The sequence below is a fragment of the Oncorhynchus gorbuscha genome, linkage group LG19, assembly GCF_021184085.1.
Source record: "Oncorhynchus gorbuscha isolate QuinsamMale2020 ecotype Even-year linkage group LG19, OgorEven_v1.0, whole genome shotgun sequence".
NCBI lineage: Eukaryota > Metazoa > Chordata > Actinopteri > Salmoniformes > Salmonidae > Oncorhynchus > Oncorhynchus gorbuscha.
The window spans coordinates 53,562,742-53,590,565 of record NC_060191.1 but is presented as its reverse complement, the minus strand read 5'-3'; the positions used below and the strand labels follow the sequence as shown (position 1 = coordinate 53,590,565).

General features: G+C 45.8%; 1 protein-coding gene across 1 annotated transcript in view; it reads right to left on the bottom strand.

Annotated features, from left to right (window-relative positions):
* Nucleotides 1-27,824, bottom strand: part of LOC124005614 (Down syndrome cell adhesion molecule homolog) — a 135,048-nt gene that overhangs the window by 27,514 nt on the left and 79,710 nt on the right. The window contains 8 exon segments of the mRNA XM_046315029.1: nt 9,325-9,504; nt 11,725-11,844; nt 12,104-12,382; nt 15,501-15,773; nt 16,928-17,224; nt 19,395-19,670; nt 19,891-20,169; nt 20,365-20,511. Coding sequence (XP_046170985.1) covers nt 9,325-9,504; nt 11,725-11,844; nt 12,104-12,382; nt 15,501-15,773; nt 16,928-17,224; nt 19,395-19,670; nt 19,891-20,169; nt 20,365-20,511 — 1,851 coding nt within the window.

Below are 27,824 nucleotides of genomic sequence, written 5' to 3'. Positions count from 1 at the left end.
CCCCCAGGCTACCAGTATTCTTTTTGATAACCCATAATTGCTTGGTTGATGTATATTTTTTAATATCCAGCGATGTTACAGAGACTGGTAATAATGCGCAGGAGGGAGAGAAAGAGGGAGAGAGAGAGAGAGAGAGAGAGAGAGAGAGAGAGAGAGAGAGAGAGAGAGAGAGAGAGAGAGAGAGAGAGAGAGAGAGAGAGAGAGCAAGAGAGAAAGCGAGAGAGTGAGAGGGGGGTGGAGGTTTCTATTCCTATCTGTCTGTCAGGTCTGGCTGTGTGTCACTGGGCAGAGGGAGACTGAGGAGGAGGGAGTCTGAGGAGGAGGTTTCAATTCCTATCTGTCTGTCAGGTCCCAGTCAGGTCTGGCTGTGTGTCACTGGGCAGAGGGAGACTGAGGAGGAGGTTGCCATCTTGGATGGAGATGGACTACAACTGATTGAGTAAACAATCATCCAGTAGCATTATTAAAAGGTGTGAATTGCAATGATAGCAGAATAGTTAGGACAGACAGGCAGCAGAATAGTTAGGGCAGACAGGCAGCAGAATAGTTAGGACAGACAGGCAGCAGAATAGTTAGGAGAGACAGGCAGCAGAATAGTTAGGGCAGACAGGCAGCAGAATAGTTAGGAGAGACAGGCAGCAGAATAGTTAGGGCAGACAGGCAGCAGAATAGTTAGGAGAGACAGGCAGCAGAATAGTTAGGGCAGACAGGCAGCAGAATAGTTAGGGCAGACAGGCAGCCGAATAGTTAGGGCAGACAGGCAGCAGAATAGTTAGGGCAGACAGGCAGCAGAATAGTTAGGAGAGACAGGCAGCAGAATAGTTAGGACAGACAGGCAGCAGAATAGTTAGGGCAGACAGGCAGCAGAATAGTTAGGACAGACAGGCAGCAGAATAGTTAGGGCAGACAGGCAGCAGAATAGTTAGGGCAGACAGGCAGCAGAATAGTTAGGAGAGACAGGCAGCAGAATAGTTAGGACAGACAGGCAGCAGAATAGTTAGGGCAGACAGGCAGCAGAATAGTTAGGACAGACAGGCAGCAGAATAGTTAGGGCAGACAGGCAGCAGAATAGTTAGGGCAGACAGGCAGCAGAATAGTTAGGGCAGACAGGCAGCAGTGCATACTGAGATACTAATGGTGTTCTTTTTCAATCCACTCAAGCGAATAAGTACACTTTTACAGAAAGCATCTTGAGTCTACAAGTGCACAGTTCAGGGTTTATAAGGCATGAAATGTGATATTTTGATGAGTGACAAGAGTACAGCTGTACCATCATGTAATGACTGAGCTTCCAACCCCCCGGTAGCATGATGGATACCACTAACAAAAGCCCCAAAGACATCACAACTCTGGGCTTTCTGGATAATCAGAATGTTCTCATTTCTAAGATGTCAATCATCATTCAATTTAAATAATCTTGAGAGATTTGAGTCAAACTAAACAGGAAATGAGAGTAGGCTATAGGAGAGAACGAGCAGGAATCTATAAAGTAGGGAATCTATACACCTCACTACACAGAGACACACTCACAGTGGGTCCCCTTTACAATTAGTATTACTGTAACACCCCTTACTGTAACAGCCCTAAATCTCCCTCCGTCTTCCTGATTAAGCTTTTGAAGGCTTATGGAATCTGGTGATAAGGAGCAGCTCTCAACCTAACTCCTCCGTCCTGCATAGACCTATAGTACAGTACAATGTAGTCAGCTCACACATACACACACTGACAGTAGGCTATGAAATGCTATGAGACTGATACATTAAAAGCAAATCTCTTGCTCTCCCCTCCTCCCCCTGTACATTCCCAATGATATCGTGTGTCCTGGGGCGTGCTGGTCTCAGTGTCAGGGTGGAAGCTGATCTGGGGCTGAGGCTGGGGCGACGGCGCTGTGTGAGGATAATACGCTTCAACCCTCATTTTATCATCTCCTCTCCTCGCCGGGCATGCTGGGAAAGTAGGCCACCATGCCATGCAATGCCTCACTGGGCTATACCCCCCAAACACACACACACACACACACACACACACACACACACACACACACACACACACACACACACACACACACACACACACACACACACACACACACACACACACACACACACACACACACACACACACACACACACACACACACACACAATGAAATGCATATAGCCTATAATACACCCACACACAGAGATGTACACTACACACACACACTCCTCAGGCCGGCCCAGTGTTCTTCTTACAGGCCATACAGTACAGGGATGACAAGTTGAGTGGAGCCACTCTAATGCCCTGTTCTCCTGCACAATTACTCTCTCACATGTCAGGAGACAAATACCTCCTGGGAAAAGAAGGCAGAGAGGAGAGGAAGAGGCTTTCTTGTGACTGGAAGCGTCTTGCTGTTGTTGGGCCTGGCTACGGTGTACAGCCAACTGTTTGTCAGTGATAATTAGGCATTAACCAACTGCATAGCTACTGTTTACGGCATGCTGACCAATGACCTGGGTGGTAATAAAAATATAAAAAAATAATGGTGCCCGGGCCCAGCCAGTTGCTGATTGGGTGTGTAAATGTGTTGTCTCACAGGTCCAGCCACTGCATGGCAACCACGGCCTCCAGTGAGCTAATGTACTGATGGAAACACAGAGTGCTACATAAGCACTTCCATGTTAGCCTCATTAACTATGACAAGCTCATACTGTACAGTACACTGGGTGGGGTAGGCCAGAGCATCATAGCCATGCTGGCTAGCATACAGTCAATGTCTGCATCCTCTCAGTGTCTTAGCCACACCATGATCAGAGACTGTTTGTTTAAATAGATGGTTCATGCTTGTTTGCACAAATCAGTGTAAGTATATAAAACGCAACGGTATGGAATGAACCTAAACGTCTGTGCACGTCTGCGTGTATTGATGATGGGATGTGTATTTATGGTTACTGATGTGTGTGAGAGTGTGTATGTATTTACACGATGTGAATCTGAATGGATGCATGATAAAGAAAGTGTGTGCGCACGTGTGTGTGTGTAAATGAGGGCTTGTGTGTACTGTAAGAGCGCACGTGTGTGTTACCATCTTTGCGTGGGTTTGTGTGTGTCTGTTTGCATATTTGTGCAGCAGTCAATGCCAGGAGGGAGCTGCCTTTGGCTCTGACAGAGAGAGCAGCTTAGCGGGGGGGGGGGGGGGGGTCTACTGCAACAGCTTGATAAGAACAGCAACAGAAAATGAGAATACTTCCCCCACGCAGCGAAGCCAGACTGGCAGTGCCAGGAGACTGGTGACCAGGGTCATTGACTTCTTAGGGCTAGGCCCCTTTTTTCTCCACTTCCTGCCTGAATGAGTGGTTAGAGCGTTGGACTAGTAACTTCCTGCCTAGTGGTTAGAGCTTTGGACTAGTAACCGGAAGGTTGCAAGTTCAAACCCCCGAGCTGACAAGGTACAAATCTGTCGTTCTGCCCCTGAACAGGCAGTTAACCCACTGTTCCTAGGCTGTCATTGAAAGTAAGAATTTGTTCTTAACTGACTTGCCTAGTTAAATAAAGGTAAAAAAATCAAATGTAAATCGGACAGTGCAGTTAGATTACAAATCATTTAAGCTTTCAGCCGATATGAGACACTTATATGTACCTAAATGTTTAAAATCCACAATATTACTGATTATTTATTTGAATTGTGTGCCCTCCAGTTTCACCGGAATTTGTCCCGCTAGCGCAACACCGATCCTTATTAACATAATCCACATGCTGCAACCACACCAGTCAACATTGTCATGTTTGTCATTTATTATCATGTCTTGTCCCTGTGCTCCCCATGCTATTCGTTTCCCTCTGCTGGTCTTATTTGGTTCTTTCCCTCCTATCCCTCTCTCTCCCCCTCCCTCTCTCACTCTCTCGCTCTCTCTTCTCTCTATCGTTCCGTTCCTGCTCCCAGCTGTTCCTATTCCCCTAATCATCATTTAGTCTTCCCACACCTGTTCCCGATCCTTTCCCCTGATTAGAGTCCCTATTTATTCCTTTGTGATCCGTTCCTGTGCCGTCGGTTCCTTGTATTGTATTCACCATGCTGTGATTGCGTTTCGCCCCTGTCCTGTCGTGTTTTTGCCGTGATTGGGTATCACCCTGTCCTGTCGTGTTTTGTGCCTTCATCAGACGCTGCGTGTGAGCAGGTGTCTCAGTCGACTACGACCTGCGCCAACCCGAAGCGACCTGCAGTCTGTGGCCGCTTCTCCAGTTGTTTTCCCCTCTACAAATCTAGAGGATTTCAGTTATTCCGTTTTGAACATTAATAAACTCTGTTTCTGTTAAGTCGCGTTTGGGTCCTCTATCACCTGCATGACAGAAGGAACCGACCAAGGAATGGAAGCGACTTCAGACGCTCGTTACACTGCCGTCGAGATCAGGAGCCATGCTCGGCAGACACGAGCAGGAATTGTCTGCTGCTCGCCAGGCCGTGGAAAACCTGGCTGCTCAGGTTTCCGACCTCTCTGGACAGTTCCAGAGTCTACGTCTCGTGCCACCTGTTACTTCCTGGCCTGCCGAGCCTCCAGAACCTAGGGTTAATAACCCACCTTGCTACTCCGGGCAGCCCACTGAATGCCGCTCCTTTCTCACGCAGTGTGAGATTGTGTTCTCTCTCCAACCCAACACATACTCTAGAGAGAGAGCTCGGGTTGCTTACGTCATTTCACTCCTTACTGGCCGGGCTCGAGAATGGGGCACAGCTATCTGGGAGGCAAGGGCTGTTTGCTCTAACGATTTCCAGAACTTTAAAGAGGAGATGATTCGGGTTTTTGACCGTTCAGTTTTTGGTGAGGAGGCTTCTAGGGCCCTGGCTTCCTTATGCCAAGGTGAACGGTCCATAACGGATTATTCCATTGAGTTTCGCACTCTTGCTGCCTCTAGTGAGTGGAACAGCCGGCGCTGCTCGCTCGTTTTCTGGAGGGACTCCACGCTGTGGTTAAGGATGAGATTCTCTCCCGGGAGGTTCCTTCAGATGTGGACTCTTTGATTGCTCTCGCCATCCGCATAGAACGACGGGTAGATCTTCGTCACCGGGCTCGTGGAAGAGAGCTCGCATCAACGGTGTTTCCCTGCTCCGCATCGCAACCATCTCCCTCCTCTGGCTTTGAGACTGAGCCCATGCAGCTGGGAGGGATTCGCATCTCGAATAAGGAGAGGGAACGGAGGATCACCAACCGCCTGTGCCTCTATTGCGGAGTTGCTGGACATTTTGTTAATTCATGTCCAGTAAGAGGCCAGAGCCCATCAGTAAGCGGAGGGCTACTGGTGAGCGCTACTACTCAGTCCTCTTCATCTAGATCTTGTACTACTATGTCGGTCCATCTACGCTGGACCGGTTCGGGTGCTACATGCAGTGCCTTGATTGACTCTGGGGCTGAGGGTTGTTTCATGGACGAAGCATGGGTTGAAACATAACATTCCTTTCAGACCGTTAGACAAGCCTACGCCCATGTTTGCCTTAGATGGTAGTCATCTTCCCAGTATCAAATTTGAGACACTACCTTTAACTCTCACAGTATCTGGTAACCACAGTGAGACTATTTCTTTTTTGATTTTCCGTTCACCGTTTACACCTGTTGTTTTGGGTCATCCCTGGCTAGTATGTCATAATCCTTCTATTAATTGGTCTAGTAATTCTATCCTATCCTGGAACGTTTCTTGTCATGTGAAGTGTTTAATGTCTGCCATCCCTCCCGTTTCTTCTCTCCCTACTTCTCAGGAGGAACCTGGCGATTTGACAGGAGTGCCGGAGGAATATCATGATCTGCGCACGGTCTTCAGTCGGTCCCGAGCCAACTCCCTTCCTCCTCACCGGTCGTATGATTGTAGTATTGATCTCCTTCCAGGGACCACGCCTCCTCGAGGTAGACTATACTCTCTGTCGGCTCCCGAACGTAAGGCTCTCGAGGATTATTTGTCTGTGTCTCTTGACGCCGGTACCATAGTGCCTTCTTCTTCTCCGGCCGGGGCGGGGTTCTTTTTGTTAAGAAGAAGGACGGTACTCTGCGCCCCTGCGTGGATTATCGAGGGCTGAATGACATAACGGTTAAGAATCGTTATCCGCTTCCCCTTATGTCATCAGCCTTCGAGATTCTGCAGGGAGCCAGGTGCTTTACTAAGTTGGACCTTCGTAACGCTTACCATCTCGTGCGCATCAGAGAGGGACGAGTGGAAAACGGCGTTTAACACTCCGTTAGGGCATTTTGAGTACCGGGTTCTGCCGTTCGGTCTCGCCAATGCGCCAGCTGTTTTCAGGCATTAGTTAATGATGTTCTGAGAGACATGCTGAACATTTTTGTTTTTGTCTATCTTGACGATATCCTGATTTTTCTCCGTCACTCGAGATTCATGTTCAGCACGTTCGACGTGTTCTACAGCGCCTTTTAGAGAATTGTCTCTACGTAAAGGCTGAGAAGTGCTCTTTTCATGTCTCCTCCGTTACTTTTCTCGGTTCCGTTATTTCCGCTGAAGGCATTCAGATGGATTCCGCTAAGGTCCAAGCTGTCAGTGATTGGCCCGTTAGGTCACGTGTCGAGTTGCAGCGCTTTTTAGGTTTCGCTAATTTCTATCGGCGTTTCATTCGTAATTTCGGTCAAGTTGCTGCCCCTCTCACAGCTCTTACTTCTGTCAAGACGTGTTTTAAGTGGTCCGGTTCCGCCCAGGGAGCTTTTGATCTTCTAAAAGAACGTTTTACGTCCGCTCCTATCCTCGTTACTCCTGACGTCACTAGACAATTTATTGTCGAGGTTGACCTTCCTAGGCGTGGGAGCCATTCTATCCCAGCGCTTCCAGATAAGGTTCATCCTTGCGCTTATTTTTCTCATCGCCTGTCGCCAAGCGCAACTATGATGTGGGTAACCGTGAACTGCTCGCCATCCGCTTAGCCCTAGGCGAATGGCGACAGTGGTTGGAGGGCGACCGTTCCTTTTGTCGTTTGGACAGACCATAAGAACCTTGAGTACATCCGTTCTGCCAAGCGACTTAATGCCCGTCAAGCTCGTTGGGCGTTGTTTTTCGCTCGTTTCGAGTTTGTGATTTCTTACCGTCCGGGTAGCAAGAACACCAAGCCTGATGCCTTATCCCGTCTGTTTAGTTCTTCTGTGGCTTCTACTGATCTCGAGGGATTCTTCCTTATGGGCGTGTTGTCGGGTTGACAGTCTGGGGAATTGAAAGACAGGTTAAGCAAGCACTCACGCACACTGCGTTTGTCCTAGTAACCTCCTTTTCGTTCCTGTTTCCACTCGTCTGGCTGTTCTTCAGTGGGCTCACTCTGCCAAGTTAGCTGGTCATCCCGGTGTTCGAGGCACTCTTGCGTCTATTCGCCAGCGCTTTTGGTGGCCGACTCAGGAGCGTGACACGCGCCGTTTCGTGGCTGCGTGTTCAGACTGCGCGCAGAAGAAGTCTGGTAATTTTTTTCTGCTTCTGCTCCTGGTCTTGCTGGGTCTCAGTCTGTTCCCTGCCATCGCATCTCTCCTGTTCTTGTCCCTGCCCTTGCTGTGTCTCAGTCTGTCCCTAGTTCTCATTTTTTTTAGAGTAGTACCCTAGTTTCCCTTTTTATCGTTTTTCGTTACGGTCCTGAGGAGAGGAGTTGGGTTCTTTCTCGGGACGTGCTGGACCGTTTGATCTATGATTTCCTCCGTTGCTGCCAGTGTTCCTCCTCGAGAGCGCCAGGAGGCGCTCGGTGAGTGGGGGTACTGTCATGTTTGTCATTTATTATCATGTCTTGTCCCTGTGCTCCCCATGCTATTCGTTTCCCTCTGCTGGTCTTATTTGGTTCTTTCCCTCCTATCCCTCTCTCTCCCCCTCCCTCTCTCACTCTCTCGCTCTCTCTTCTCTCTATCGTTCCGTTCCTGCTCCCAGCTGTTCCTATTCCCCTAATCATCATTTAGTCTTCCCACACCTGTTCCCGATCCTTTCCCCTGATTAGAGTCCCTATTTATTCCTTTGTGATCCGTTCCTGTGCCGTCGGTTCCTTGTATTGTATTCACCATGCTGTGATTGCGTTTCGCCCTGTCCTGTCGTGTTTTTTGCCGTGATTGGGTATCACCCTGTCCTGTCGTGTTTTGTGCCTTCATCAGACGCTGCGTGTGAGCAGGTGTCTCAGTCGACTACGACCTGCGCCAACCCGAAGCGACCTGCAGTCTGTGGCCGCTTCTCCAGTTGTTTTCCCCTCTACAAATCTAGAGGATTTCAGTTATTCCGTTTTGAACATTAATAAACTCTGTTTCTGTTAAGTCCGCGTTTGGGTCCTCTATCACCTGCATGACAAACATAGCAGAGAGAGACAAACTGTCTGGACTCCAATACAAAACAAAACCATGCCCTGTCCTTGTTTCAGTATGTCGTGATTCATTACTCAGACTGTATCTGTTTTAACTGTGTGATGATTCAATGTACAGTTACTACAGTAGCCTAAGGGCCATTTGAGTAACCCTAAGGTCAATTATTCAATGTCTAAACCTTTGAAATGACACAGCATCTACTGAGTGACCTTATGTCACTGAACTGTGTCCCAGTTCCTCTCCAAGTCCCACTGACATTAATGATGCTTAGCCTGGCCATGGCCCAGGACTTGGCTCTGTCTCGGGTTGGTGTTGTAACCAGCAAGTGATTAGTGATGCTACAGTTACATTAGACTGCTGCTGGTACTGATTAAAATAGACCTGGCAAGGCAGGCCCTCTCCCCCTTGTCGGTTAAACATGATGTCTACAAGGCTATAGGAGAACACTGTAATACAAATCAATATGCAGCCAGGGACAGGGCTGATACCAGAAGATAACATATAGGGTGGTCACATTTCTGTGACTTCAGGGAAATACAGATTGAGAGATGGCATACTGGTGACCTTATGAAGGTGCTATATGTCATTTTAAATGTGATGTAGGTGATGTAAGACAAGTAGGGCAACAGAATCATTATCAGAGAAGAGAGAGAGAGAGAATCAGAGAGGGGGAAAGAGTGAGATGGAGAAAGCAGGCCAGAGAACAAGAGAGCACAGTGGTGTAGTGGTGTAGTCCCTCTCTTTTTCAATTGGCAGACTCCGCTTGAATGAAGAGTTCAGGGTGTAATGGACGGGACATAAGTCCTTAGCTGCTCACGCACACACACACACACACACACACCCAGGGCCAAACGAACAGTGACTAAACTGTGGGATCAAGATTTTACCCTTATATTCACCTCATTTGCTCTGACCCAAACTCACAGATGCGATACACACTTGTCATTTGATGCTTCACCCAACAATATCAAACAGAGTTAGTCTAATAAGGAAGTCAGAAAGAAACATTACATTGTTTTTGGAGTCTTACTTTTGATGGTGAGGTACATGGATTTGCTGACGTCAGCTCCCACGTCGTTGCTGACCTTACACAGGTAGTAGCCGCTGTCCTCCTCCAGCACGTGTTTGATGAGCAGAGAGCCGTTGACCAGCAGCTGGATACGGGAGCCAGAGTTCAGGGCGATAGGCTGGAACTGGGGAACCCCGTTACCTAGGGAAGAGGCAGGAGGGACAGGGCCACGAGTCATGGATGATATATCCTGAGATCCACATTTTAAATGCATTTAGCACCTTTAAAAATTGTGTACATATTTGTAAAGGACATGTAAGTCTATAACATACTCTAATCCTTAAACTTAAACATTGTATTTGGCATAAGCAATGTAAGGTTAACAGCACATGGGGATGGTGAGCTACAATTTCCCCTTACTAATTTAAATCCAAAGCTACTACTGTTTTTGTTTTTAATGCTCATGTTTTGGGTCAAGACTATTGACAGATGCGCATCCTTATTTGACTTGTACAGTGTGTGTAACGCTTTAGTGACAAAGCTTTAGGGATTTAAGGACAGTAAACATGTCTCTTAACGCTGCCCCTAAACCTCAGCAGCTGCTGTGGAGGATGTAGCCACTAAAATGAGGTAATCGTTAAAGAGATAGTGCTCATGTTCAACACCAGAGCAGATTGCTGAGGAAGAAAACAACAAGACTGCAACTTGGCCTTGAAACAAGGAATCAGTCAATAAAATGCAGAGCAGTTTCCTTTACACAAAAAAGTACTCTTCTTGTTTTTCCTTGATTTTCTGTCTGTAAGCCAGGTTTGGTACCCTTCATGTGAACAACATTGAACATGTAAGCATGTACATTTACAAATCTACACATCAAAGACGGAACATTGTATTGTACATATATTTTGGGGTAAATACAACCTAATCTCCAAAGCATTGGTTTTGTCTTGGTGAAACACAAAGATTAGTGTTAGTATATACATGCTTTTTGTAGGTCAAATATTCTTCATTTGTTGGGCATATCTCCCCTGGTGGTGAGGTATTCCTCAGCATACTAGCATACAGCCTTATACTTTTCACATATTAGGGAACAAGGTATTTTCTATAATCATCCATGTTTCTGTTGGAGATAATGTTGGACAGTTTCATTCAAAAAGGTCAAACTTCAGTACTGTAGGAAATGTTTAATACTGAAAATGTTCAGGTCAACGAGCTGCCTGGAAATGGAAATCCACTCAGAGCTGTAAGTGGTCTACCTATGTTAGAGCAACACATCCAGGCTCGCTCATAGAGTATTAAACATATGTCTGAACTGGGCCAGATATTAGCATGCGATAAAGTTAGCGTGTAAAGATAAGGACATTTAGTGAACTGTGGGTTTTGGTCCTTAATTAAAATTCCAGTCAAGTGCCTATGGTTAGCGAGGGGTCAAGTGGCAGTACTATTCCCACTCTGCTGCCTTGTAGACGAGAAGAGAGAGAGAGAGAGAGAGAGAGAGAGAGAGAGAGAGAGAGAGAGAGAGAGAGAGAGAGAGAGAGAGAGAGAGAGATAGCAATGTAAATTTAAGAGAGGAGGACGTGCTCTTGAATGATGGATTTTGCATATCCAGAGGGAGCTAGCAGTTATGCTAATACCAGCTGACCTTTCCTTCTTCACTGTTTTATCTCTCTGTGGCTCTGCTCTGCTAGCACCTGACTGGGAGAATGAAAAGCATTATCCAGAACCACAACATACAGCAACACAAGCACTTACAAATTAGAGGTACATCTCAGATAAAGGCCCCAGCCAAGGCTTCAATCTGCCATCGCCGTGGCGACAGACCAAGGTTCTGCCAGACATTTTTAATCAGACAGGAGGTCTAAGACATTGAGGAGCATCTCTCTCACATCAAACCCAATCTCCTCTCGGTCCCGGGGAGCCAAAGTCACAAACAAATCCCATCAAAGCCTGGCTGCTGTCTGTCTGGCCCTGTCTCCACGCCTTTGATGCCCCTCACACGGCCCCCACGCCACCCAATTGGTTGGATTGGTTGTTGTCTCTCCATTGTGGGAAGCTTTCATCCCAGGTTATGGGCGAAGCAGCAAACACCTGGGTCCCCTCTTCAGCTATCCAGGTCAAGTGCTGTGGCACTTTGTTCACCTGCTCTCTCACACCTCACTGGTAGCTCCCCCACCTCACAACCGACAGTGGCTGTACACCTGCGACCTGTGACAGTGTGTGTGTACACCTGCAGTTGTTGAACCACATCATACGCGGGCTGTGGACGAAACAGATGGAATCCATATGGCTTCAACTACTACTACCGTTAATCCCTCCAAAAGAGCTGCCGTTACATCCCCAAGCAATGTCCATTAATAGGTTTGTATAACCATTTAATTCATGCTACCGACAGTCTTCTGATGCTTGATTTACGTAACTGTTTACCTTTCGAGTGTTTCCATACGAGGGTGGGGCGTGGATAACCCTCAGCAGAGCAGTTGAGGGTCACAGTTTTGCCATAGATCCCATCCTGGTCTGTGGGCTGCACCACAAACTGGGGAGGAACTGGAGGAGCAGAGGGAACAACACACAGACTGACTTACTAGTACTTCTGAGACAGAAAGATAGTAGAAGAGAAAAAGAGAGCAGTGGAGAGAAATCACAGTATAAAGACCAATGAGGAGCAACGGAGAGAGGAGCAGAGAAAGAAACAGAAACAGAGAGAGAAAGAAAGACAGTACGAGTCAGGGAGTGAGAGGAGGGAACCTAAGAGAGATACATCTAGAGACCGAGACAGAGGAACAACGTGCTAGCCTCCTCTCACCCCTGACAATGAGCTGACTCTGGTGCTCAACGGCTGCAGCCTCGTTGCGTGCAATGCAGGTGTAGTTTCCGTTGTGGTCTGGGGACAGGTTGGAGATCCGCAGTGAGCTGGTGAACTCTATGTTGTCGATGGTAACCCCCAGACTGGCAGGGATTGGCCGCCCGTCCTTCTGCCACGTGATGTCCAGGGGCTGGTCACCTGACATTACCACGCAGGGGATGAAGACGCGTTGACCAATGGAGAACCGCTGGAATGCAAAGGGCTGGATGTACGGTGGAACTGGAGGGGAAGAGGGGGAGAGGTGACCATAACCACATTAGGCTGAGAGACATTACAAAGCCAACTGCTTTTTTCCGGAAAATGTGAAGTCCAAGATGGACAAAGTGAGCGTTGTTAGGACTGTGTTTCTGGACCTAAGGAAGGCTTTTGATACTGTTAACCATGAGATTCTCATCACAAAATTGTCCAAGTTCAACTTTTCCCCTGATGCCTTGAGATGGATGAAATTATACCTTGAAGGCAGAACTGTGTGTCAGAGTGAGCAATGAGCTGTCTCCCACACTTAGCTATGATGTGGGCGTGCCCGAAGGGTCAATACTGGGGCCCCTCCTGTTCAGCCTGTACATTAATGATCTGCCTTCTGTCTGTACTGGGTCTGAAGTTCAAATGTATGCAGATGATACAGTGATATATGTGCATGCAAAGAGCAAACAACAAGCTGCACAAGAACTCACTACTGTAATGGTCCAAGTTTCAAAGTGGCTCAGTGACTCGTGTTTGCATCTCAATGTAAAAAAAACTGTTTGCATGTTCTTCACAAAGAGGGCAACAGATGCTACTGAGCCAGATGTCTATGTGTCAGGGGAGAAGCTCCAGGTAGTATCTGATTTTAAATACCTTGGCATCATATTTGATTCCAACCTCTCTTTTAAAAAGCATGTGAAAAATTAAACCTAGCTAATTTCCGATTTATAAGAAATTGTTTGACTACAGAGGTAGCAAAACTGTACTTCAAATATGATACTCGCCCACTTAACATACTGCTTGACTAGTTGGGCCCAAGCTTGCTGTACAACATTAAGACCTCTTCAGTCTGTCTACAATCAGACTCTCAAAGTGCTTGATAGGAAGCCCAATAGCCATCATCACTGTTACATCCTCAGAAAGCATGAGCTCCTGAGTTGGGAAAATCTTGTGCAATACACCGATGCATGTCTTGTATTAAAGATCCTAAATGGCCTGGCTCCCCCTCCACTCAGTATTTTTGTTAAACAGAAAACCCAAACATATGACAGCAGATCCACAAGGTCTGCCATGAGAGGTGACTGTATAGTTCCCTTAAGGAAAAGCACCTTTAGTAAATCCGTTTTCTCTGTGAGAGCTTCCCATGTCTGGAATACACTGCCATCAGACACACATAACTGCACCACATATCACACTTTCACAAAATGCTTGAAGACATGGCTAAAGGTCAATCAGATTTGTCAACTTGGTCCCTAGCTGTGTGTTGCCACTTTCCATGTCTGTTGTCTGTAACTTGTGAGGTGTGGAAACACTTTGTTGCTTTTATGAATTTTGTCTTGCTGCTTTTTGTTCTATGTTGCTCTGTCTGTATGCTACGTCTTGCTTGTCCTATGTTGCTCTGTCTGTATGCTACTTCTTGCTTGTCTTATGTTGCTCTGTCTGTATGCTACGTCTTGCTTGTCCTATGTTGCTCTGTCTGTATGCTACGTCTTGCTTGTCCTATGTTGCTCTGTCTGTATGCTACGTCTTGCTTGTCCTATGTTGCTCTGTCTGTATGCTATGTCTTGTTTGTCCTATGTTGCTCTGTTTGTATGCTACGTCTTGCTTGTCCTATGTTGCTCTGTCTGTATGCTACGTCTTGCTTGTCCTATGTTGCTCTGTCTGTATGCTACGTCTTGCTTGTCCTATGTTGCTCTGTCTGTATGCTATGTCTTGCTTGTCCTATGTTGCTATTGTCTATATTGTAATTGTTTTTAATAACCTGCCCAGGGACTGCGGTTGAAAATTAGCCGGCTGGCTAAAACCGGCACTTTTACTGAAACGTTGATTAATGTGCACTGTTCCTGTAAAAATAAAATAAACTCAAACTCAAATTATACCGGTACAATCTCCTGTGTGTCATACTTCAATATTCTATCAATCCCTTTGGTCATTGGAAATCGTTGAATAGACTCTGAACTCAGAAGGACTGAGAGTGAATCATCACGTAATTCCACCTTAGTCATTCCTCCAGTCTAGCCGAACATTCTGTACTCTGAGTCGGAGCAAACAGTGCCAAGAACAGGTGTACTATTCCATAAACACTTGAAGGGGTGATTCTGTATTTTGGTGACTCATGCCACATCAGTCTGTCTAGAAACGACACTCAAGAAGGGAAAAACAACATGTTATACAAATGAATGAAGAATCAGGCCCCATGCGAGACTAGATAACGACCGAGATGTGAGATCCTGCTCAGTAAGTCCACTGTGGCACCTTCTCAGGGGACTCTCCAGCCATCTCGCAAGTCAGCTGCATTTGAGAATCAATGAGTTAAAATAACACTGAAATAAGCAGCACTTGAGCACTGATTTAATTCACAACAAAGTAGGGATAATGGACTCCTGGGATCTCCCCAGCCGCTTTCAGAATTTGAAGCTTGAGCAGAGCAAATGAACTAAGATACTTGTAGCGGGGAAGTGTTGCTTTATATCATGTGGTCCCCCTTTCCCCCGCCCCGCCCCAGCCTCATCTGCTGGAAATGTTTTAAACAGTGGCTGCATCATTCATGACATGGATATGAGGCATGGGGAATCACTCGTTAACATTCCCATTACGCATTCTGGGTCTCTGGTAATCAAGCTCAATCACTACTGTATGTGCAGTCATACTAATGACTCTAGTTTAGTCTCACATACCAAAGAAGCGCAGTCATAGCAGTGGTGAATGTCAGGCATTTCTTCTGTAGCTTATGATGGCTCTGGCCAATGGGAGTATGACCTGCGAGGTCACTTTCTATCTCTGCCTACAGCATTTCCATGTTCTACTGTCCACACTCTCATACCTCTTAGAATGCTTATGTAGCACATGGTGATGTGTGTAACCTACTCCTCAGCCTGAAGTGTCCCCACTTGCGCCAGTGAGTAGCTAGCTTTTCACGTGGTGCCGACTGGTAAGATGCTTCAGGAGGGTGGTCATGTGTGCTAGTAAGACAGAGGTACCAAGTTCGTGCCGGGTATGGGTTGAATCGAGAGGAAGTGGTATTCGCTAAGAAAGCAGTGTGACTTCCTTTACACTTTCCAAATTGTGGTATGCTAGTGTGGATATTAGAAAAAATACCTTGTTTACTGTGTACTGTCACAGTGCATGAGTCAGGGAGGCAGGTTCTTCCTACCTTTGACATTGAGATGGACGCTCTGATTGGTCTCTTGATGAGGTTTGACCAATACCCTGCAGTTGTACTCTCCCTGGTCCAGCTCCTGCACGTTGGACAGCTTCAGAGTGCCGTTGTTCTCGAAGGCCCGCTGCCGGTGGTTAAAGGGGAGCAGGTGGGAGTTCTTATACCACTTGATGGAATAGTATGGGTAGCCAATGACGCGACAGTGGACGTACGCGTCCCGCCCTGCGATGGCTGTGATGTTTTTCATTGGACGGATGCTGGCAGCCCCTAAAAATACAGAGAGGGAGAGAGAGCTCTCTATAAACACATTTATGGGTGAGACGATTGTGAAATGACAGTCAGCAACATCAAGCCGTATGTATTGACAGCACACCCAAATGTGTTTGTTTTTACCACAGGACCTCATGGTAGACTCTGAAGAGAGGGCTGTGAAATCAGGACCAAATTAGACAAGGACAAGGTAGGGTTGGCTGACAGCTGAAAGACAGAACATTTTAGTGGACAATATTCACTGTATGAGTTATCTGCATTACAAATCCAAGAGCCACTTGAAACTAACTGTCTCGTTGAATAAATAAACTACATTCAACAACAAAAAAGTAAGTAAGAAACTAACCAAGGAAACAAAAGAGAGAGAACTATAATCCCTTTTACAGTCTTAAGATAAAAACACCACCAGCATAGAAACATGCAGTACAACGTTTACCAGTATACACCACACTGGGCTGAAAACCTGCCTGTCAGTAAGGCCTACAAATAAAATACATTGGTCAAATGTGTTCAAACACATACACATGGAACAGCAGTGTAAATCAGCTGAAAATCATCTCTGCAACATCTCTGCATCTGTGTAGAGGATCAGATTACTATTAAAGACAGGAAGAAAGGTATTATAGCAAGCAGAACGTCCCTGTCCAACAAATGAGACACAATCAATAGAACAGACATATTATGGATGGATCACACATACACAAACGCACACTGACAAAACATGATTGGTTGTGACCTGGCATTGTCTTTGACAGTATGGGACTGACATGCAAACAGGCCAACAACATGTGGGCGACTAGAAATAGCAGTGTTAGAATAGAAAGAGCTATAGAGGCTGGAGTATCACAATCATACAAAGAGGGGCAATGTGACAAGAGAAATCCACACAGGGATAAAAAAAAACATGTAGGAAATTAGGAGAAACTAAACAATGGAGTCCAAAGCTGAAACTGAAACTGAGGAATAAAAGGAAGAAATAAAGAAAGAAAGAAAATGAGCTCAAATAAAAAGGTTAGGAATATGTAGGCACTTAGCAAAGGAGGGAGAATAGAACAAAAACCTAAAAGAAACAGGCATTTAACTTGGAAACCAAACAAAAATTAGTTAGGTGTATGTTGTTGTTGTTTTGGAGGAGCTGATCTGACAAGCACCTCTTACGTTTATTCGAGCCTGGTGGTAGACCGCCCCGGCCGAGTTCCTGCAGGTGCAGCGGTACACCCCTCCGTCCACCTCCTTGGTGTGGGTGATGTTCAGCTGGCTGACCACATGGCCCTCGTGGGTCTCGTAGTGGCCAGGGTGGTGGTGACTGTCCTTGATGACCGGGTCGTCGTCCAGGTTCCAGGTGCAGGAGGGAGGGGGAGTGCCTTTGACGTTACACACCAGGAAGACCGGTTCGTTGGGGTTGACCACCTTCTCACTGAAGGAGGACAGAATCTTCGGAGTGCCGTCTGAAAGGGGAGAGAGAGGGGGAGACCATGGGTAATGGTTAATATGACTACAACAAGAGGCTTGGACAGAAAAACCTGACAAATCTCTGCATCATGTACTGTATGAACATTGTAAACATATTCTATACTGACATTAGTCAGCTAAGGTATCGCTCACATAAAACAATTCAAATAATTCCTTACAAGTGTGAAAATAATGTGCAACACAAAACCAAGAACAATTCTTAATGATAGAAAACAGCTCTATTTTAGAGTGGCCTGCTGTTGCTCTCTGATAACTCTAGCATGTTCTACATCATTATAGATCATCAATATCCTCCTTATACAGTTCCGTGGCCATGCGAGACAGTTGCCCAAGCAATCAGGCTGAGTTTAAAGCTGACTGGGGTAGTAACCCTAATAACAGTTGCTGTTCTGCAGGAGCACAACACTGGCCCTGTATCGATCCAGGGCCAAAATCCCTTTCTGCTAAGTCACTGCTGCTGCAACTACACATACAGTACCAGTCAAAAGCTTGGACACACCTACTCATTCAAGGGTTTTTCTTTATTTCTACTATTTTCTACATTGTAGAAAAATGGTGAAGACATCAAAACCATGAAATAACACATATGGAATCATGTAGTAACCAAAAAAGTGTTAAACAAATCAAAATGTATTTTATATTTTATATTCTTCAAAGTAGCCACCCTTTGCCTTGATGACAACTTTGCACACTCTTGGCATTCTCTCAACCAGCTTCACCTGGAATGCTTTTCCAACAGTCTTGAAGGAGTTCCCACATATGCTGAGCACTTGTTGGCTGCTTTTCCTTCAGTCTGCGGTCCAACTCATCCCAAACCATCTCAATTGGGTTGAGGTTGGGTGATTGTGGAGGCCAGGTCATCTGACGCAGTACCACCACTCTCCTTCTTGGTCAAATAGCCCTTACACAGCCTGGAGATGTGCTGGGTCATTGTCCTGTTGAAAAACAAATTATAGTCCCACTAAGCGCAAACCAGATCAGGATGGCGTATCGCTGCAGAATTCTGTGGTAGCCATGCTGGTTAAGTGTGCCTTGAATTCTAAATAAATCACAGACAGTGTCACCAGCAAAGCACCCCCACACCATCACACCACCTCCTCCATGCTTCACCTGTGGGAACCACACATGTGGAGATCATCCGTTCACCTACTCTGTGTCTCACAAAGACACGGCCAATGGAACCAAAAAGCTCAAATTTGGACTCATCAGACCACAGGACGGATTTCCACCGGTCTAATGTCTATTGCTTGTGTTTCTTGACCCAAGCAAGTCTCTTCTTCTTATTGGTGTCCTTTAGTAGTGGTCTCTTTGCAGCAATTCTACCATGAAGGCCTGATTCACGTAGTCTCCTCTGAACAGTTTATGTTGAACTCTGTGAAGCTTTTATTTGGGCTGCAATTTCTGAGGCTGGTAACTCTAATGAAAGTATCCTCTGCAACAGAGGTAACTCTGGTTCTTCCTTCCTGTGGCTGTCCTCATGAGAGCCAGTTTCATCATATTTTCCGGATTGACTGACCTTCATGTCTTAAAGTAATAGAGTGTAATTTCTCTTTGCTTATTTGAACTGTTCTTGCCATAATATGCACTTGGACTTTTACCAAATAGGGCTATCTTCTGTTGGCTCAAACGCATTAAGAAGGAAATTCCACAAATGAATAAGGCACGCCTGTTATTTGAAATGCATTCCAGGTGACTACCTCATGAAGCTAGTTGAGAGAATGCCAAGAGTGTGCAAAGCTGTCATCAAGGCAAAGGGTGGCTACTTTGAAAAACTCAAATATAACATATATTTTGAGTTGTTTAACACTTTTCTTGGTTACTACATGATTCCATATGTGTTATTTCATAGTTTTGATGCCTTCACTATTATTCTACAATGTAGAAAATAGTCAAACTAAAGACAAAACCTGGAAAGAGTAGGTGTGACTAAATGTTTGACTGGTACAGTACATGGACACAAAACATACACATAACATAAAACCGTAACCACCCATGCTATAGTCAACTTCCAAGCAGTACAGTACACATGGAAAAAAAAACACATGGTTGTATATTTTAACTACTGTCTTATTATAAGAACACCAATATATCAAATAACTGCCATAGTAGCATTGATCTTTATAAGAAACCTGTACTGTATCTCACCCTCCAAAATGACCTGAACAAAATCCTGAGCAGACATTTTGTTCTTCCTGGCGAAACATTGGTAGGCCCCGCCATCGCTCTTGGCCATGCCCTCCATGATCAGGTTCTCCCTGCTGATGCCTGTGATCCGCACGTTGTTGCCAGGGTAGATGATCTCTCCGTTACGATACCACGACAGCTCATACTCATCAGAGCCACTGACACTGCAATGCAAGGACACCTTACTACCCACGCTGCCCTTCACCTTTCGTGGGCTGACCACCGCCTTCAGGGGCTCTGGACACCAGACAAAACACAGAACACACATCAAAAACCACAAACCAAACTGGTGGCCTATGACATTCTTATACCGTGACACAACTATTTTGTTGTGAGAACATTATCAAAGAAATAGATCAACAAAGTGACAGGGCTAGAGCAGCTAATGCAGAGACATCATGGCACCCAGGCTGGGATAGCTCCTGATGTGTGAGTGTGATGTGGTGTTTGGACTCACGCTTGACCATAAGCCGGCCCACCACCTCAGCGTTGCCATAGCTGTTCCACACTTCACACACGTAGGTGCCAGAGTCGGTGGGCTGGGCGCTCTCTATCAGCAGGCCCGTGACACTCTGGCGGAAACGTGTGTCGGGCTCCAGGGGGCTGTTGTCCTTCAGCCAGCGGTACTTGGGCATGGGATGGCCCGACGCCTTACAGGGCAGTTCCACCCGATGGGACGCCATGACCTCCCGACGGTCAAAGCCATCCAGAATCCCCGGCTCTGAGTTGGTGGGATCTTATGAGAGATAAGAGAGAGAAGTTGTTATGATAAGAATAGAGAGTGTTACGATAGCATTCACTGTATTGTGGACTTTGCAGTGTATGAAGATGCAGAGTTGTCTGATGTATTACTGCAACATGGTGTACTGTACAGATATCTAGATGTTTCTGGGGTACCGTTATTTAGGTATTTAGGGCAGCACAGACTGACCTGACACAAAAAGCCGGGCGCTGTTGCTTTGCCTGGTCTCGCCCGTGTAGCGATGCCGTGTGGTGCAGCGGTAGTTATACAATCCATCCTCATTCTGGACGTCCAGAATATACAAGGCTCCTGTGGTTGTGATGAGAAATCTAGGTCCTGGAAGACAAAAAGAGAGAGAAAGAAAGGAGGGATTATTCACATAAAAATGACAGGAGCCAATCAGCTCATAGGAAGCTACTGTAGTACGCCATCCAGCTGGAAAAGACACCCGGTCCCGCATAATCCATGGCATTCACAAACAGTACTGAATTATCTAGATAAGTTCGATTATACATATCCTTAAACATATCATACCAAGACCTTTTACCAGAGATAACCTTTACATTTGGCCTCTGCCCTCCCTAGCTCCAGCAATCTATCTGGTCTAAACCTCTGCTAAAGCAACCAAATCCTCTTTGGGTGTCACTAACAGTTCAGTCTGTGCAATAATATTATGTTAATTCTGGGGATCAAACCCGACTGAGTGGGGTTGTCAACATCCATAAGGAATGATACCTTCCTCTCGCAATCATATGCATGCGTTATCCCCAGGAGAGCAGATTGATGTCAAAACTGATCGAAAAAGCAATTTACAGGAGATTGTCTTCACTGTGCTGGCGAGCATGCTAAGACAGAGACAGCTTAGTGAGCATTTAGGCCCCAAGGAACACCAGCCAGGGGCAGCTTCAGTTAAAACCAGCTACAGTAGCAGGGCTGTGCCTTGTCTCTGACAATGAGGAAGGTGTCTTTAGATAAAGCCTGATCAAAATGGACTGTAAAACGTCATGCACCATTTTGGCCTGAAATCTACAGAGAATCAATGACAAGTATCAATTGGTAGAAAAATACAAAAGGACCGGATAAAGAAATATTTTACCTGCATTTAATATTGGCATATTTAATAATTCATTCATTATCTATTGTTCATACAAATAAAAAAAATAAAAAAATCCACTATTGAATGGTAGTAAAAAGAAGGAGAGGGAGAAAGAGTCTGCAGCTATTGTAAGAGTTGACCTAGTTAGGATAGACACCAGAGTCCATGGATTTGATATCCTGAAGGGGTTTCTAGCTCCTGATTTAAATGCAGTTGTGTGACGGGCAACCAGCAGTGCAATCTGTAGAGGGAGGGTGGTGTGTGTGTGTGTGTGTGTGTGTGTGTGTGTGTGTGTGTGTGTGTGTGTGTGTGTGTGCGTGCGTGCGTGCGTGCGTGCGTGCGTGCGTGCGTGCGTGCGTGCGTGCGTGTGTGTGTGTGTGTGTGTGTGTGTGTGTGTGTGTGTGTGTGTGTGTGTGTGTGTGTGTGTGTGTGTGTGTGTGCGTGCTAGCCCTTATCATTGCCAGGCATTTATTTAAAGGTTGAGGAGATCAGATACATCAAAAATGATATCTCTTTCATATTGATATTCATAAATTATATGTATGATTTACTTCTTCAATATTCAATATTGTCACAATACATTGTGCAATCAAAGTGAAAATATAAAATGGTGTGATTTGTATCAGAGTATTTGATATCAGCAACATAGGCCAATAGCAATTATGTATTAAAAAAAAAGAAGCTTTTTTAAAGGTTCTCCATTTTGATTCTGTCTTTGGTACCCTGCAATCTCACAGTGGAATCCATCTTGTGCGAGACAAAATGGTATTTCTCTCTAGCCGCTGAGCAGCCTGTGTTCTGCAGCAATTTTCTCCCCAAGCACCTCCATGCTCCTCCAGTGTCTTTTAAGCTGTCAGACCTCTGTTATTGTGTTATGACAGACTGAAGAACAGGAAGAGGGGATGCTAGAGAGAAGACAGGGGCTCAGCAGACTGCAGCAGAAAATCAAAATGAAAGAAAATCTATTGTCTTCCTCTCTCCTATCTCGCTCTTCTTTCTATTAGTCTTTCTCTCTCCTATCTCGCTCTCCTTTCTATTAGTCTTTCTCTCTCCTATCTCGCTCTCCTTTCTATTAGTCTTTCTCTCTCCTATCTCGCTCTTCTTTCTATTAGTCTTTCTCTCTCCTATCTCGCTCTCCTTTCTATTAGTCTTTCTCTCTCCTATCTCGCTCTCCTTTCTATTAGTCTTTCTCTCTCCTATCTCGCTCTCCTTTCTATTAGTCTTTCTCTCTCCTATCTCGCTCTTCATTCTATTAGTCTTTCTCTCTCCTATCTCGCTCTCCTTTCTATTAGTCTTCCTCTCTCCTATCTCGCTCTCCTTTCTATTAGTCTTTCTCTCTCCTATCTCGCTCTCCTTTCTATTAGTCTTTCTCTCTCCTATCTCGCTCTTCTTTCTATTAGTCTTTCTTTCTATTAGTCTTTCTCTCTCCTATCTCGCTCTCCTTTCTATTAGTCTTTCTCTCTCCTATCTCGCTCTCCTTTCTATTAGTCTTTCTCTCTCCTATCTCGCTCTCCTTTCTATTAGTCTTTCTCTCTCCTATCTCGCTCTCCTTTCTATTAGTCTTCCTCTCTCCTATCTCGCTCTCCTTTCTATTAGTCTTTCTCTCTCCTATCTCGCTCTTCTTTCTATTAGTCTTTCTCTCTCCTATCTCGCTCTCCTTTCTATTAGTCTTTCTCTCTCCTATCTCGCTCTCCTTTCTATTAGTATTTCTTTCTCCTATCTCGCTCTGCTTTCTAGTAGTCTTTCCCTCTCCTTGCCTCTGACTCCTTCTCCACCATCTGGCTTTTGATTTCACAGTACTCAATACTCTGTCCCTATCAATGTTAGCCTGTATCAGATCCTCCAGACATACAGTACTGTTATAAAGCGAGTATACACAGAGTATACCAAACATTAGGACCACCTTCCTAATATTGAGTTGGACCCACCCCCTTTTGCCCTCAGAACAGTTTCAACTAGTTGGGGCATGGACTCTACAAGGTGTCAAAAGCGTTCCACAGGGATGCTGGCCCATGTTGACACCAATGCTTTCCACAGTTGCGTCAAGTTGGCTGGATGTCCTTTGAGTGGTGGACCATTCTTGATGCGCACAGGAAACTGTTAATGCTGCGTAAAAAAATGCAGCGTTGCAGTTCTTGACACAAACCGGTGCTCCTGGCACCTACAACCATACCCCCTTCAAAGGCACTTAAATATTTTGTCTTGAATGGCACACATACACAATCCATGTCTCAATTGTCTCAAGGTTTAAAAATCATTATTATCCTCTCCTTCATCTACACTGATTGAAGTGGATTTGACATCAAAAAGGGGTCATAGCTTTCACCTGGATACACCTGGTCAGTCTATGTCATGGAAAGAGCAGGCATCCATAATATTTTATATACTCAGCATATTTGTATGTATAGATTAAGCTTCTGAACCTGAGGTTAAATCATTGAAACAGGCAGCCTGGTGTTTGTGATAAAGGCAGAGCATCAAAAGAGCCAGGAGTGCTGTCCTGCCCTGGTCTTCCCAGCCCAGCCCTGCCGTGCCCTTCCCAGCTCTGTCCAGCCCAGCCCTGCTGTGCCTAACCCTGCCCTTCCCAGCCCTGCCGTGCCCAACCCTGCCCTTCCCAGCCCTGCCCTTCCCAGCCCTGTCGTGCCCAACCCTGCCCTTCCCAGCCCTGACCTTGCCAGCCCTGATGTGCCCAAGCCTGCCCTTCCCAGCCCTGTCCAGCCCAGCCCTGCCGTGCCCAACCCTGCCCTTCCCAGCCCTGCCGTGCCCAACCCTGCCCTTCCCAGCCCTGCCCTTCCCAGCCCTGCCGTGCCCAACCCTGCCCTTCCCAGCCCTCTCCAGCCCAGCCCTGCCGTGCCCAACCCTGCCCTTCCCAGCCCTGCCGTGCCCAACCCTGCCCTTCCCAGCCCTGCCGTGCCCAACCCTGCCCTTCCCAGCCCTGTCCAGCCCAGCCCTGCCGTGCCCAACCCTGCCCTTCCCAGCCCTGTCCAGCCCAGCCCTGCCGTGCCCAACCCTGCCCTTCCCAGCCCTGTCCAGCCCAGCCCTGCCGTGCCCAACCCTGCCCTTCCCAGCCCTGTCCAGCCCTGCCCCTCCCAGCCCTGCCCTTCCCAGCCCTGCCGTGCCCAACCCTGCCCTTCCCAACCCTGTCCAGCCCTGCCCTTCCCAGCCCTGCCCTTCCCAGCCCTGTCCAGCCCAGCCCTGCCGTGCCCAACCCTGCCCTTCCCAGCCCTGTCCAGTCTAGCTCAGCCCAGCTCCACACATTCCCTTCCCAGCCCTGCTGATCTGAAGGAGCTATCTCTCCCTTCGTTCTCCAGAAACACACTTAATCTAATCACCCTCACTTTGCCCGGGACTAAATCAAATTTCTCCCGACTCGCATACTAAGAATGCTAAATAAGACTTGCATACTAAGAATGCTAAATAAGACTTGCATACTAAGAATGCTAAATAAGACTTGCATACTAAGAATGCTAAATAAGACTCACATACTAAGCTGCTAAATAAGACTCGCATACTAAGAATGCTAAATAAGACTGGCATACTAAGAATGCTAAATAAGACTGGCATACTAAGAATGCTAAATAAGACTGGCATACTAAGAATGCTAAAATAAGACTTGCATACTAAGAATGCTAAATAAGACTGGCATACTAAGAATGCTAAATAAGACTTGCATACTAAGCTGCTAAATAAGACTCGCATACTAAGAATGCTAAATAAGACTTGCATACTAAGAATGCTAAATAAGACTCGCATACTAAGAATGCTAAATAAGACTCGCATACTAAGAATGCTAAATAAGACTCACATACTAAGCTGCTAAATAAGACTCGCATACTAAGAATGCTAAATAAGACTCGCATACTACGAATGCTAAATAAGACTTGCATACTAAGAATGCTAAATAAGACTTGCATACTAAGAATGCTAAATAAGACACGACTTGTAGATGAGAATGTGCATCCTCCTTTTCAAGGGAAGGGGATTCTGGCTCCTCTGGTGACTTAGACTGTGTTTCCCAGTTCTATAGAGAGATGACGGATAGGATTATTCTGGCCATGTGGCTTCCCAATGGGCACAGAAATCAATTCTACATCTATTCCTCATTGGACCAACATAATTTCATTTAAATGACATGGAAACAATGTTGATTCAACCAGTGTGTGCCCAGTGGGTTAGCTCTAATCTTATTGGTAGAGTGAATCTACACACAGCTGTGTATTCAACTTCGCCAACAGCTAATGTGTGATAGGGAGACTAAAGCAATATGCTAAGACACAAATATAGATCTGTAGTCAAAGACATGGAAATAGCTGTACAAAATGCTACAATACCCAAAAGCATTGTCGAAAACCTCAATGGGGAAAAATGTATGGGAAATAGGTGTGGACATTGTAGTGACAGGGATCTTGGCTCCGCCTGCTCCTCCACACTCTCTCCTTTTCCTCCTGGACAGGATGTTCTTTTCTGAGGGCATGTTCGGAGTTTAATTGGTGGCTGCTCCGAGGTCAGCGTGCCGGGGATCTGATCTCTAATCTGGTATAATTGAGGTCAGGTCACTGGGCTGCTGACCTCACCATGCAAGGACAGGGAGTCAGGGAGCTCCTCTTCAGCCAATAGCGCAGTAGGGTGGATGCATGGACACCCGGCTGGCTGACAACATGGCTCCATCATGGCTGTCATAGTGTACGTCGGCTCCATTCACCAACAGCCCAGTCCTCACACCCTGGATAATATAAAACATACTCTGCCCTCTCTCTGGACTTTCCTCTCCTTCATCCATCGCTCAGTCCCTCATCCCATTTTAACATCCTTCCCACTTCTTCCTGTCCTCTCTCTGTCCTCTCTGCCTATTCAGCTACATGTACAGTATGTGTCCTGACTCCTGTTATTTGAGGTTAGAGGGGTTTGCATACTGTATATATAATAATCCTATCTCTTCCAGTACACAGAGCCCAGCCCGCTAGACAGCTGGCCCAGCCACACCACACAGAGCCACGTGTAGGGTAGGGACTCAGCGCACTGTGGAGCGTTAATAATGAATGTGTGTGGAAGGGTGACGAAGCGTGTCACCATCTCCCCTCTTCTCCTTTGTGCTACATCAAAACACCACTTAAGGACACATAGTAACTCCTTTGATCCGTCACTCAACCCTAATCCTCTCAAAGATCAAAGATCTGTAAAATCAAGAAGTGATTTTAGAGGAATTATTTGATGGCTTGTTGTGATTGGCCTGTAAAGAAAGCGTCCTCCATTTTGCAATGAGTGACTGGTGTTATTTACCTCTCCTCGGTAAATTAAAGATGCCTTTTTATTCATCATAAATCATTCAGGTGGGTTGAATCAATCCATGCAAAAAATGCCCAGCTGTCATGAGATGAACTATGCATATTTAAACACAAATCTTACATGTGAAATATGTCATTTGAATAAATCATGCAGAGTTGTTTTCTACTCTCTTTAGTTTTGATCAAAGTTCTGGTTTGAACCTGTGATTCGGGACTATATTTGAAGGATAGGACTTTATCTGAAATAGCATATAGAATGAATGTACAGTATGTTACAGAAGAAAACCTCTTAAAATAGCAAACTAAAGCATATGCTATACAGTAGGTCTGATATGCTAGTACCAATTATGGTTAGATTATACAACGATAAAAAAACATTTCAGTGAGCACTATTGGCACATATCCCAGTGGACTCTTGAAGAGGTTGACCTCCCAGCCTTGCTCACTACACGATGAGAGACAGGCGGCAATTAAAATGCTAGTTTGCATTGTGAAGGAGCGTATAAAAAAATAATGGTAGCCACTAACACATATGAACAGTGTAGTAGAGTATAGAATGACCTGTACAGTACCTAAACACAACCAACAATGGTTGTCCTGAATTAGCTTGAATTAGCTTTACACATCAATAACTGACTGAAATGAACAGAAGTTCAAATGCAGCTTGTTAGTATTTCAAACTCCTTCTTCAAGATGTGATATCAATGAGCCTTCAACCCTTATTAGTAATACAAGGCCTATACAGGAGATTATTGGACTATATTAGCTTCTTCAAAAACATCAACAGAGCTCCAGCCTGCAAAACCTCAGGGACCTGAGTTGTTCTGTACTGTGGATCCTATAAACACACAGCCTTAGGGCTCAGACAGACCAATAGCGTTTGCTGGCTGAGAGTACTTAGCACCTCAATGTAATTTGTGAACCAAGTGTGTACTGATTTTACATGTAGAATCGCATGGAAAAATGTAGGCAGTTTGACGTTCTACAGTGGGTGGTCCCTAAAACACAGGTGTGCTGAAAGATCGGCAGACGAATGGTAGATGCACATTCAGTGCAATGTGTTTGTGAGCCTTTAGTTTGAGCCTGGCTGGGCACAGAGACAGCAGGCAGGCAGGGAGCTACTGTATTGTACTTGCATGAATAATTAATCCACCTTCCCTCCATGTGATCTCTGCATACCTGGTGCCATTGTGGTGTTCTCCCTACGTGCCATTCCGCGACCACCAACCACCCAACCGCTCTCATCTCCACACGATACTACATAATGA